The sequence below is a fragment of the Ciconia boyciana genome, chromosome 5, assembly GCF_034638445.1.
Source record: "Ciconia boyciana chromosome 5, ASM3463844v1, whole genome shotgun sequence".
NCBI classification, from domain to species: domain Eukaryota; kingdom Metazoa; phylum Chordata; class Aves; order Ciconiiformes; family Ciconiidae; genus Ciconia; species Ciconia boyciana.
The window spans coordinates 51,106,822-51,120,706 of record NC_132938.1 but is presented as its reverse complement, the minus strand read 5'-3'; the positions used below and the strand labels follow the sequence as shown (position 1 = coordinate 51,120,706).

Here is a 13,885-nt window from a genome sequence, read left to right as displayed (position 1 = left end):
TCAGCCAAAGGAAAAAGCCTGGACCCACAGGTAAAAAGTCACAAACAGGCACCCTGGAGATGCTCATCTCCCTCTACCTCAACATGGCAAAAGCTGAGGACCACTGATGCTATGAAGCCATAGAAAGCCATTTAAAATGCAGAGCAAATCCTCCAGAGCAGCCTGTGGCTGGCACGCTAACATGAACTTACTGTTGCCAGGTCTAGTGGTGTCTGACCCTCTTGATTCTTCATGGTTGGATCTGCTCCATGAGCTAACAGCAGAGCACAGAGCTGTGTCCTTCCTTTTTGTGCAGCTTCATGCAATGGTGTGAACGCCCATTTATCTGTTGCATTTACGCATGTATTGTATTTGATCAACAGTGCTGCTATATCCACATGCTGGAAAACACAAGAACATCTTAATCAACGTGACACTGGTAAAACACGTATTTCCTTTTTTGTGCTGGAGGTAACAGTGCTTAGAGACCCCTGTAATTTCTCTTTCCTTTAAATCACTTCTCTGCCTCCTGTGTCTATGTAGCAGCACACCTCTTCAGGTACCACTATATACTGCAGCTCCACGGTCCTATGTATCTGTGCACTACCAGATCATCCATCAGCACATGTATAATTGGGATTAGGCACAGAATTATATTTGTGCCAAATCACCCCAAGTACACATAGCATGAAGTTTGTGTCAGCTGCAGGAGCAGACATGATACTTGATCCAGCATAAAACTGACGAGAGTTAACTGTCAAAATATTTGTAGACAAATTTGAACTGGCAACACAAATTTACAGGACTGCAACATTTGTGATACAATACTAGAAGCTCTAAAGATCAACGTCTTGTACTGCTGAGCCACCACTTAAATGTCTGTAACACAGAAGTCTTTGTCGTACTTTATTTCTTTCTTGCAATTTCTTCCAAGACTTTGAACCCATCTGTGGCAGCACAAATTTGTTCTTTCTCCAATCATATTTTATGAGAGAACTGTAACTGATAAAATGCATTATGAGTGTCATAAGGGACAACTGTTTTACATGGGCTATAAAAGTAACGATCTTATAACCCCACGCTTCCATGAATATCCCATCCTTGAAGTCTCCCCAGTTAAAATAAGAGAACAGAAAACTGGCAAATAAAATTTTTGGCTGCCTCTGACTAGTAAAATTACTTGTGCAATACAGCTAAGAAATAAAAAAGCAAGTAGTCAAAATGAGTAGGTAGGAGCATGAAACACTGAAATTGTAAGCAGAAGTGCAAAGACTTGCCAATGGATTTCATTTTTCCTCTCAATGGCAATTAAGTGACTCTCAGCAGCTCTCGTAAAAGGGCTTGCTCTCTGAATAAGCGTGGTTTGAAAAGACTGCCAACCTTATTTTTCCTCTCTGCCAAACCTTTTAAAGCAATTGCTGTTCCTGTGACTCTTCTGCCACATGAAACCCTACTGAAGGACATGCAGCATGAAGTGCTGGGTGGGAGAACTGAAGACACTTTGTGAGGAAAAGGTTGAGCCTGTGAAACCTGCCAGCTATGAACTTGTGAAACCAGTACTCATCTGCTCTCTACCTCCCATCACAGAGATCTGAATGGGCTGATGACAGATCAGAGAGAAGCGTGGGTCACCACAGGCAAGGTATACAGCAACTCTTAACTAAATAAGCTGATGGAAAAGCACCAAACAGTGCCTCATTAACTTTTCCTAGAGAAAGTGAGGCAACCAGATTAGATTGGTATTATGATTTTTAGAAGTGATCATCAGCTTGAACCAATCTCTAACATTTCCCTGTGCCAGTAAGGAATGTTTTGCCTTCACATAAAATGTGTGTTTTGGTTTCCCATACTTGAAAAGAAAGAACGCAATCTTTGCAACAGAATATATCTCTAGATCTAAGCAACATCCTGGGAATGTAATGCTTATGGCAGATGCTGATGAACCATATTGCTTGGTATTAGGACCCAGTACCATAAAGAATTCTGTGTTGCATTTCTAAACCTTCAGCAGGATTTAGAGCTTTTTGCTCTTTAGGACACTGGGATCCCAGACTGACTTAGAGAACCAATGCAAATGACACAGGCCGAGTTTCATTGATAGGCTCTACTTAAAAACAAGGAGAACACTGTACTACTTTTGGCTCTCAAATGAAAGCAATCGTGGTTCTATTGCAATCATCTCTCCCAGATTTTGCTCTTCTTGTGCCAGGGCCAGGTAGTAACAGACAGAGCATACCATGAGACCATCAAAACCACTACTTTTCTTGAGACTCATGTCCTCTGACCGTAAGCACACTGCTAGGAGCTTCTCAAGCATTGTCTCTGTACAATTATTTGCAAGAGATTTCCTTCTCACCTCATCCACAATTAACAGCTGCTTATAAGCAACCTATCAGGCATCTGTGCAAGTGGTATGCACATAGATGTTTCCTCCTATATGGAGGAAGGAGGGCCTGCCTCATCCAAAATGGTTTGAATCAGCCACTGCACCCCCACTGCAGTAGACAGCTTGCCCAAGAGGACACCCATACTGCAAACCCAGTAGCCCTTCAACACTTTAGTTTTAGCAGTAGCTCCCCACCAGAGACCAGCTGTAACAGACCTCCACTTCTTTGTCATCACCTAGACACGATTCTCTGGTATTGTTCTCTTCCTTGCATCCAAGTCTTTCAGCAACAACCTGAGGTCTTCTCTGTTTCAACAGTCACCCCAGATTTAACACTGTTCAATGCTGTGCATCTGCTTGCCTGCATAAAAGCTATGTTCTAGTGATCTTTCCAAACTGCAGCCTTTAACTGCTACAGCACACCTGAATCTGTGTCTTATTTAGATCTGTAGGACTGCAAAGAGGACTCACAACAGCAACTTAGTCCAACAAGTATTTCATGCCATCAAAACCTGAACTATGTTCACAGCAAGTCAGCTGCAAAATAACTGGCTTTGGATATGACTTCAAGGAGTTCCTTGTTGGTCTACTCATGGCAAGAATGCCTGCACCTACCCCATAGGATGCTGCATTGTGTAGGGGGATTAATCCACCTTTGTCCTGGGCATTAACATCAGCACCATGCTCAAGAAGGTATTCAGCTACTTCCAAATTGTTGTAACCAGCTGTAGAAAAGGCACAGGAAAAGAAATCGGCTATTAGGAGAGCTAAACTGAAGAAAAATTATTAGACAGAAAAGCTAAAGCAATTTTTTGACTGCAAAAGCTCCTCTTTCCTAGTAACTGTATTACATCCTGCAATACAGCTGCCATAGTTAACAACCCTTTGTACAGGGCAATCCTCTGTGAAACTCTTACTATACCAATCCTGGGTTTGGTGATTGACTTCTGTAGCCCTATCATAAATATACAAGCCTTCAAAACCTGGCGAGTCACCCACCTGCAAGATGTAGTGGTGTTGAATTTCTTCCCTGGGTGTCTCTGCAATTGATATTTTCTTGAGTACATAGCTTCTGCACTCGTGCCAGGCACCCCTTCTTGGCAGCATCTAGCAAGGCAGCATCTCCTCGCAGTAAGTCCTGGATATCTGTGTCTCCTTCTTTCACCAGATCTAGAGGAGTGTTCCCATCTCGATTCTTTTTTGTTGGATCAGCTCCATGCTGCAAAGAGCAAAGTGGAATGCTGCTGTCACAACCGTGAGCCATGGAGTGCACATAAGTGCATCACTACTTTGTGGCACAAGATAGGAGGCGGGGGATTTTGCCGCCCTGCCATCATGAAGCAACAACTGTATAGATTAGCAGGCACGTGAGAATAAATCCAGGAGGCTGAGGCCTAAAGCACTAGTCTGCAACACAGCTGTGTGAATCTCAACTCCACAGGCAAGAATGGCAGCCCTCTGGGAGAGCTGCCACTGCTCTACCTGCAAGTGCAGTAGGTTCAGGAGCATATCCCGCATATAGCTATATCCTACTGCCACAGCAGGTGCTAAAGAAAAGCCAGCTGCAAATAGCTTGCTGGCCAGTCCTTCCCTTCTCCTGCAAACTGGCTGGCAGAGGTGTTTCCTCAGCACACCTTTCCGAGCTAGTGAAGCCAGGCCCTGAGTTTCACTAAATGCCACCCTGCTATTGTTTCAGAAGGGAACTAGAAAAATACTAATTTCTACTTTCCAATAGGTAACAGCACCGTCTTAAGCACTTTACAGGTCCTGGAAAGCAGTGAAAAAAACATTTTGGTGGGGAAGTGGATTTGGATGACTGCTGGGGTATACCTGTGCTGGTAAAACATGCAGATCAGCCAGCGATAAGAACACAGTACTGGAGCATGGGACGAGGAGGGGAACATACATCTACATACAGCATATGGCGTGAATCATGTCCACATACAATTTTGTGTGAGGACAGCTCCATCCCTGTTCACTTTCAGCAGCAGCAGGAAAAAACAAAGATAGATAAGGCAGAGGCAGCTGCTGGCACTATAGTTCTCTGGCTGGCTTCTTCAGAATAATCAAACAGTGGTCCAACCCCTGCCAGCAAGTCTACCCTGCCATTTCTCACTGGGGATGCTGGCAAAGCTGTGTTAGTGTGAGCCACAGGGAATGAACTGGGGATAGGGAGAGAAGAAAGAATTAACCGCCTTGTATTTGGAAGCAGTATAGCAATGCTCAGGGTGTAAAGGGTAAACAGCAAGGGACAGAGTATTGATTACACAGAACCAGTTCTACATCTGTGGTGCTTTTGGGAAGAGAGCATTCTTTGCACAAAGCCTTTTAAATGGCAATGGCCTCTCCAAGATATGACCTTAGATCCCTTGATTTAAAACTTACCAAAATTGGAACTATTCAAATACTCTCCAGAATAAATATCTAAATGAAGAGGCAGTGTCTTCTGAGACCCCTTCAAAGAATCACAGAAACAAATGATGGTGGTAATTCTAAAGAAAAGTGATGAAAGAAGAAAGTCTCTCCAAAACGTCTGAACATTTTTGTTTCTTTCTTCAAGCAGACCAGGACAGAAAGAGCGCAAGTCAGGAGGAGTCAAGCTCAACATCCATGGCTCAGCAGAACTGACAGCACTGCCAGCTGGCATGAGACACAGCAGGACAAGCCCTGAGCAAACTGCAGCGTGAGCACATATCTGCAGACACCCAGAGCCTTTACAAAACCGTGTCACCTTAAGGGCATATTTAGCTCTTGTGCAAGAGTGATTTAACAAAGAAAGATTTCAGCACTTTTCTATGTCCTGTCATACATCCATTCAGGATCCTTTGAACACAAAAAATAGCTACATTCCCAGTGGAATGATCAGAAAACTCCAGAGACCTCCGGTGTCTATAAAGTAACGCTATGCTTGAGAGATTATGAGTGCTCCTATAGCTTGAGCTTACATCTGTATTCAGGTGTTACTAGCAGGGCAATCATCGTGCTTACTCCACAGACATCTCCGAATATCTTCTAGTTTCTACTGTAGATATGTTTCAAACTGATGTGCTACCCCCTCTGAATGCTTTTTTGGTAATCAAGTGAAATAATTAATTGAGACAGGATGGAAATAGCAGGGCTTTGCAGCAGCAAATGAAAAGATGGGGAAGAGCCTCATCATTTTAAGACCATGCATATTCTGACTTACTCCTATTTTAAATGTTGTGCTTCAGAGGGACATGAAGTAGGCAACGCTAAAACAGGAAATAGCATTGGCAAGAAATTCTACTCTAGCACCCTCTTTTACCCTCCCACGGCAGGATATGACCTTATGTTAAGAAGCCTCTCAAACTCATGTTTCTCACTGGAAACATGCCGGCGTTACCTCATGCTTTTTATAGGTTCTTCCACTAATTATAATGAATATTTATTCCACAGTATATTAATATGCATTTCCTCCAGGAGCTTGACAAATCATACAGTAACGTAACAGTTTTAAATTTCTCACATGCCAGACATCACTTAGGACCACCTTCATTTATTGCTCAGTAACACACTCTTGCGTAAGTATTTACAAAGATTTACTTAACTGCAGTAACTGTTCTAGAAAGGGATGAATAGCATACGGTGGGTTTTTGTATTTTTTTACACAAATTCAGCTGCTTTTTCCAGTTTGAGACTCTTGTCCTACTTGCCTAACAGTATTAATACATGTACTGGAACAAGTAACTGTACTGATGATTCTTTGTAAGTCAACTGACATTACACAGGAAACCATCTCACAATTGTAAGATGAAAACCGATTCAAAGACACCATGAAGAACTCACTGAATACAGTTAACTTTGCAGTAATTAATTAACCTTCAGCAAAAATAAACATATACACATTTAAAGACACATCTGAGAACTCCAGCACTTACTTTTAAAAGCAGCTTGCAGATTTCGTATTTTCCTTTTGCTGCTGCTTCATGTAGAGGAGTGAATTTCCACAGGTCTGCCACATTGACAGAAGCACCATGCCTCACTAAGAGTTCAGCCACTTCGTAATGTCCATAAGAACAGGCATTGTGCAGGGGTACTAAGCCACTAATCAAAAAGAAAGTATTAATAGCTCCAGAAAATAAAATCCAATATGCAATAATGCAAAGTTCCAGTAGATAAAACTCCCACTTCCACCAGACATTACTGATATCTTTCAGTCTTTCCAGTTTTCATGGCTTTAGTTCCCTGTTATTAAAACATCAATCGAAACTTCATTATCCTCCTTCAGTTCTCATCCACGAGACTTTTAAATACTTAGCAAGCACCAATGTTACTACTTTCACAAGGAAGTAACTTCAATGCTGTTAACAACAGCCAAAAAACTAAATTGCAAGAATCACTGATGTTCTAACTTTGGATATTTGAGTGTAAATTTCAGAAAAGGTGTAACACTATATAATAGGTTTGAAGTACAGTTATTAGTAAGCACTGCACACCTGATAGATACAGAAAGATACCCAAACACTTCTTTCAGGACGAGCCTGAAAATTGAGTATTGGAAATGTTTTAGCATTGGAAATTAATTATCCCCCACCCTGAACCAATATATTGGAGTGAAAGATCAAACATAATCATGCTACTCTACATGATTTCTTTGCAAATAATGCAAAAACCTGTAAGTGGTTTGTATCATTTCACTGAATATTAACTGAATAACTAACTTCATAATAAAAGCTAACTAAGAGAATTAGAAAAATTACCAGAGATAACCCTGGTTTTTTTACCCCATGCAATTCAAAACCAATTTTAGATCACCTGAAATAACTTAAAGGCTGCTTTTAAGCACAACAAAGTCTCCAAAATGGGCAAAAGGGGAAGAGAAGGATCATGTATTACAGTGCCAGATATATACTTGACAACAGCTTTGCCAGAAAGCGAAGTATGCCTTAATGGTGTATAAATCTCCGTACAGTGATGTCAGGAACAATGCAGAACAAGAAGAAAGAAGAGAGAAAAATTTTCAAGAGAAAAACATGATGGTTACTGAAATCCAAAGCAAAAGAAATAGGGGGGGGTAGAGGTCTCACACTAATAGAAAACAGCAGAGCATATCATGGAATGAAATGTACCCTTTATCTTTGGCATGTACATCTGCCCCATGGTGCAACAGATACTCCACCACTGATACACGGTTATATCCTGCAGCAAAGTGCAGTGGTGTTGAATGACGGCCTTCCAAATCTCTACAATTCACATTCTGAGGGCTGCAAAGTTGCTGCAAAGACAAAAGAAGAAACCAAAATCTAGTACACAACTAAAACAAACAAATAAAAAACCCAACAAAACAAAACCCAATCAAACAAACAAAACCAAAAGAAAAACCCCAAACTACCACCTCCAAACACCCCAAACCAAAATTTGATCCATTTATTATTATATACAAATTTTTAGAAGTTAGGTTTCAGGAAATTTCTTCCCACTTAGGTAAAGTTAAAAAAAATAGCTGCTCTAAATTTATGGCTGAAAGTACTTCTATAACAAACAAGACTTAAATGATGGAAGCAGTATGAAGATGTTCCTAATGTATTAGAAAGGGTGAGCCTCTAAATCATCAAGCACCAGGTTCAAGGCCATGTAACTTTCTCCAGATATGTTACCATTTCCAGCTTGCGTTGTCTTCAGAAATTTAGAAATATTGAGCTTGGCAGTCAAAGGAGCTGCTGGTGCACAAAACTGCTACTGTTTGAATATTAATACGTATGATGGTGAAGTTCAAGGTGAGAACGCATGCAGAACAGTCTATCTGCAGGCTGTTTTGCCCACAGACCAAGTATGAAAGACACAATCAAATCCTCCTGTGATGCTGGGACTCCATGGCCTGACCCTTCACCTTCAGATTAAGGATGGCTTAAAATGTGAAGTCTGCTATCTGTTAACACTTTTGTTTGCTTGCCTTCTGATTGAATCATGCACCTGAGGCTTGTTTCTACTAAACTGTGATTCTGAGGATCACAGGGTCCACTTCAAAGAATTACAGCCGCATCTGCCACACTGCATCTGAGTCCATCGAAGACATGACTGTGTGAAGGACTGGGAAAATGAACAACCAAAAACTCACGAGAAACACCTCAGCACATCTTAACGCACTACTTTCTAGAAAAAAAAAAAAGAAGAGATTTGCCTTCCCATTTTTTATGATTTACCATCCACTGGGCACTACTTCCACAAGTCTTATAGCAGAGGCTTCCACAAGCCTTGTACAGCAATACAAAGTGGAAAATTAACATGAATTGCTCACACCTACCTTCACAGTTTCCAAGTCTCCAGCTTTGGATGCTTCTAACAACCGATAATCCACATCAGATGTGCGCACAGGTGTACTTTCTACATAGGGTAAAAGATGTTTTGGGATTACTTAGGATCATTAAGTTATATTAACTTGCGCTCAACATATTTTCCAAACTGGGGGGAGAAAAAAAGTCTGTTGTCATTTGTAAAAATGCAGCTGGAGTTGTGACGTTCAAATTCATATTGCCTAAACAGCTGAATAAGGAGCCTTAGTTTCAGTGTAAACCAATCAGATTTAGACTCTAGAGCTGACATTATTCTGCCAAATGGAATATCAATGCTTTGCTAATCCTATGTATGGTAAAAATGACCATGTCTGTATTTAAGAAATCTATATGCTCACTGGGACAGATTCAAAGTTTTGCTGAAGATCAAAAGCACCTTTCTCAACAATTTCAGCAAACTGCATAAGGCGCCAGTGCACAGCCAGGGTTAAAAGTGCTCAATTCAGCAGCTGAATGACAGCCTTTGCACCCTGCACTTGTGATATGTCTCCTACTATGAAGCAGTGACAAGGGGATGGGATTTCTAAGATGGCCTTGGCCACATGGTGACTGCTTGCTTTATGACACTCCAGTTGTGTACTGCACTTCATAGCAAAAATGAGATCTGTCCCTTCTTATAAACATGGTGGCTAAAAATAGAATCCGAAGAATGACATAGTGATTAAAGGGAGACCTTTAGAGAGATACCTTTTCCCCTCTTTAAGTGACTGTAAGACAGTGACAGGTTTTGGCTTCAAAACTCTTTTTTACCCCACCTCTCATTAGAAATATGGCTGTGAGAAAGCAAGCACGTACTGAAGGAAGAGGAAGAAGTGGCTGGAAAGGAGCAGCGGATTAGCTGTCCCTAGAGCTCTTCAGCGTTGCTCAAAAAGAAGCTGAAAAGGCAATCTTGATCACTTCATTTTTAATAGAAACTGCTTTCTACTGTAGAAGCTACTCCTCTCAAGCTCAAGGATTTATGGAATAGAAGTTTTGGCAGCATGTTGCCTGATCAGTGACAGAAATTACTGCCTAGTGCAAAACAAATGGGGCAAGATAAACTTGGGGTTGCAATCCTCTGTAAGAATGCGGTAAGAAAGTCAGAGTGTTGTAACAGGCTAAACTCATTCTAGATGGGCACGCAACTCCATCAAAAAATACTTAAGACTTCTTTAAATGTAGAGAACTGGTACTATGTCCTGGGAGGAAACTGCAGAGACCTTGTGAGAAGGTAATTCTTACAGACTAACACAGTCTCTGCAGAATCTAGTCAGTTCCTGACTTCGCAATGTAATCTGTGACTATATCACAGGAGTGGAAAATGGGTAGAAAGGAATATTTGTTTTCTTAACTAGCTATCCTTACAGAAGAACATCAACTTATCTATTCACTTTGAGGTAGTATTTCCTATTGCAGCCCTATTTTCTCTTCTTGGTCAATGTTTTGTGGCCTTTTTCCACCTCCTTGCCTCCATACTCACTGCAGGAAGAGGAGGAGGAAGTGAGAAGCAACTCCTACAAGCTCCACTGTTAGGTGAAGAAATGCTCTCAGTTGAAGGAAAGGCTGAGAAAGCTCAGGGAAGAGGGATAGCGGGACCTTTAATACAGCCAAAGCTGCCAGCTCCTTTCCTCAAGCCTACTGCGATCCTCTGGAGCAGTTCCACTAGCAAACAGTTGGACTCGATCTTAAAGGTCTTCTCCAACCTAAATAATTCTATGATTCTATGATGCTAAGCGATTCAAACACATGCTGCAAGAGAAGGATGGCAGCAGGGGCTTGACACAAGTGTTAGTGATTGTGGGCAGAGCATACTATGCATCAAACTCCTGTTGTTGGAGTGGGTTAAGATTTCAACTCACACCATCTTATTTGCCTTCCCTTGCCCTCCCTCCCCAAGAGCACCACCATCTCAGCATCCTGAGGTAGGAAGAGAATAGGTGAGGCTAAGTCCTATACTGGATCCAAAGCTCCACTCCTTAGCAATTCTTTCTCTTTTCTCTGGACTCCTGTCCTTGTCTTCACAAGACAGCCAAGGCCCTCACTTCGGTGAGCGTAAAAAAGGAAATCAATCAGAAACACAATTTAATTACTACAGGAAGGAGAAGTTTCAATTCCACTAGATTAGAACCCGAGTACCAAAAGGCTGCACTGAGCAAAGAAACAAAACAAATCTTACTCCAAGAAAACAAAACTAGCAGCATTTTCTAATAAGCATTTGAAAAAATTAACAAGCTCGCTTTACGAGCTTTCTTACATTACATGGCCATACTCCTACCAGTTGCAATCAAAATCACAAGCAGCTAGAGTAAAGTGGTATTCACTGGCCACTATGCCATCAGAAAGCTGTTTTCATGGTTATCATCTCACAGTTGGGAAGTAGCTCAGCAATCAAGTGTGAGGAAAAAAAAATCCAATACTATATGGAAAATATTTTAAGCTGTGAACTTAAGAGTCAGGTAACAATCTCTATCAAAACAACTCCAACATTTAAAAAATATTTCTTTAACCCAATCTTACAAAAATGAACATGCAATAATATTTGGTAAATAATTTCAGTATTCATTTACTAGCTTTGAAATATAGAGAACAAAGTGTCAACAACCCTACATTACATGCATTTTTTCAGCTTTTAAATCTTTCAGTCTTGAACACCTTCTGGGATGTAAGAGAAAGGCTGCTACCTCTCCAATGAAAAGCAGTACAGTATGACATCTAAAATTAGTTTTCCTAGAAAAGGTAAATCAGTGAAAAGGAATTTTTAATTCAAAATCAAATGAGTGTTTTCAGAATACTTGTAAGTTTACTATTTTTTAAAATCAAACTCCTATTCTCTTTAACAGCAGGGTGTATGTTGACTTTCTTTTGATTCATAGCTAACATTCTTCTCTCTCAGTACACATATATACAGTCACGTGCATATTTTAAACAGGTAATGCTACCTATGTAACCAGCTATATGTAGCCAGCTACATCTCAGGAGTGGGTACACTTCAAAACAGTCCTTCCTTGCACTGCTGTAAAAAGCCCCCCCGTTTTTTTTCCTGTTTTAAGGCAACATTGTTGAAAACACTGAACAAAGTGGAGTTTCTAGCTACCATGGGTCTTCTCATCTACCTGGATATCTGCCTTTCTTTGACTACATGCATATCCCACTCTAAGGTGAGTTACTTGCTCTGCAGTAGCTACTGATGCAATTCTTCTCCCTACTCGCAAAAATTCAAATGTGACATGGGTAAGAGGATGCAAACCCTCAAGCACTTACATGAAAAATAGTGGCACCCTCTTCAAACATCTGTTCACCTTTTTAATGCAAGATATAAACAAATCGTTATCTAAACAGTATTCAGAGCACTTTCACAATAAAATCTCTCTCTGCTGGACAAGCAAGAGATTTGAAGTAAAAGTTCAAATGGTTTAGCAACTATCACTATTTTTCTGCTAGTAACATTCTGCTTGTGAATGCTAAAGTATGGAGTACCTAACAGGGTGGCTGATGAGAGGAAAAAGGTTTCTCACATGCTCAGCAATATTCCAGTTGCCTTGGAACTCGTTACAAAAAAAGCCCCCAAACTCCCCACATTTGCCTTCCTACAATCTCCCTGTACAGCAGCATGCTTTAAATCCGCAAGATGTTTATTTTCTTCCCGATTTGCACAAAATCACTGAATTGAGCAAGGCTTTTTTTGTTTTGTTGTGGTTTTTTTTCTGAGAAGTATTGCACGGTACATACTGTAGATCTGTGTACATGATGGTGGAAGGGAGGGATTAGAAAACTACTGCAAGTCTCTTGCATTGAAAAAGAAATAAGACCCACAGCTGTAATGGGAGAAGCTGAAGTTCAAATATACAAGCCTTTATTTTTACCCACCACTTAGAATCTGTTGCACTGCTTCATTTCCCATCTGTGCCGCTGTGAAGCCTTGTAAAGAGATGATGGAAGGATCAGAGCCGTAATTCAGCAAGAGCCGGCAGGTTTGCAAGTGACCTGCTAACGCAGCCCTGTGCAATGCTGTTTGACCAAGTGTGTCCAGTGCATTCATCTGAAAAATCAGCAGCAATATAAAATAAAATATTGTTATAATTAAAAGCCTGCACCTGTCCCTGCCCTTAAGAGGAGCAATAACAAGAATTTTCCAGCACACAAATTTATCTGTCAATCCCTCTGCATTGCAACTAAACAAAACCAAGTGACAAAATAGGTGAACACTCCAATGTAAAGATGATTTACCATACATGCTTTCCTGTCTTTTAACAACACAGGTTATTTGTTTTGCATGGCTAACAGACAACACAGGATCCCTCAAACCATACTTTAAATCGTGATCAAGCTTTTGACAAATTCAATTAAGATCAACCTTGTATAAGAAAACCAAAACTCTCACAGAAGAGAAAAAAGAGGTAAATAATTAATGAAACAATTCAAAGATATTCCAGCTTTAAGGAAATTACCATCTGTCATCCTCAGAAGGGGAATTAACTCAACATTACTCACTACCAAGAATTAAAGCAAAACAAAGATGTCAAATTAGGAATTGGGGGGGGGGGAGGCTGGATACAAACAGTCCATTTCCTCCTCACTTTTTGTACTTTTACAGAAATGTTAAGTATAACTGCATATAATTCTACTCAATACAAGACTGTATAAACAGGCAAAATGGAGTATCACTTTCAAAGAGTATGATATAATGGAAACCTATATGTCTGTCAAGATCTAACACAGTATCTAAATAACTAGAAGCATCTCCACAGGTTCACTATCAGAGAAAGGAAGAGAATAATAGGAAGCTTTAAAAAGCGGAAAAAACCCCTCATGAAAATAACCTTTCAAGACGATACTTTGCACCTAGCAGCGATTCATGACAAATTTAAATGCAAATATCCAACAGCTTTTTTACCACTTTATGAAATACAGAACTACTCTATATTCTCTGCAAGCAACTCAGAACCTGTTATCTGTTTCCAAGCCTACGGATTGCAGGCTGTGAACCGCATGCATAATAGACTTTGTTACTGTAAAAAACCACCTTTTTACCTTTTCAAAATCTTTGTGGTGGCAGCAAACAAAGGTTTTGCTTGTTATTTCTCACCTAAAAATGCAGCCTGCAAATCCTACTACCTTTCCATGAAAGCTAGTGAAAACACGTTTTGGTGGGGACACATATTCTGTAACTAAATGAAATTTAATTAGGGGGGTAACTATGTAGAAAATATCTACTACCAGATAGGGT

General features: G+C 40.4%; 1 protein-coding gene across 2 annotated transcripts in view; it reads right to left on the bottom strand.

Moving 5' to 3' along the window:
- The window catches only part of TNKS (tankyrase), a 145,102-nt gene that overhangs the window by 17,347 nt on the left and 113,870 nt on the right, over nt 1-13,885 (bottom strand). For both annotated transcript variants that reach the window (XM_072861357.1, XM_072861358.1), the window contains exons 12-18: nt 12,526-12,697; nt 8,631-8,710; nt 7,456-7,601; nt 6,265-6,430; nt 3,365-3,584; nt 2,981-3,090; nt 192-380 (exon numbers count right to left, since the gene is read on the bottom strand). In XM_072861357.1, coding sequence (XP_072717458.1) covers nt 192-380; nt 2,981-3,090; nt 3,365-3,584; nt 6,265-6,430; nt 7,456-7,601; nt 8,631-8,710; nt 12,526-12,697 — 1,083 coding nt within the window. The remainder of the gene's footprint in view (nt 1-191; nt 381-2,980; nt 3,091-3,364; nt 3,585-6,264; nt 6,431-7,455; nt 7,602-8,630; nt 8,711-12,525; nt 12,698-13,885) is intronic.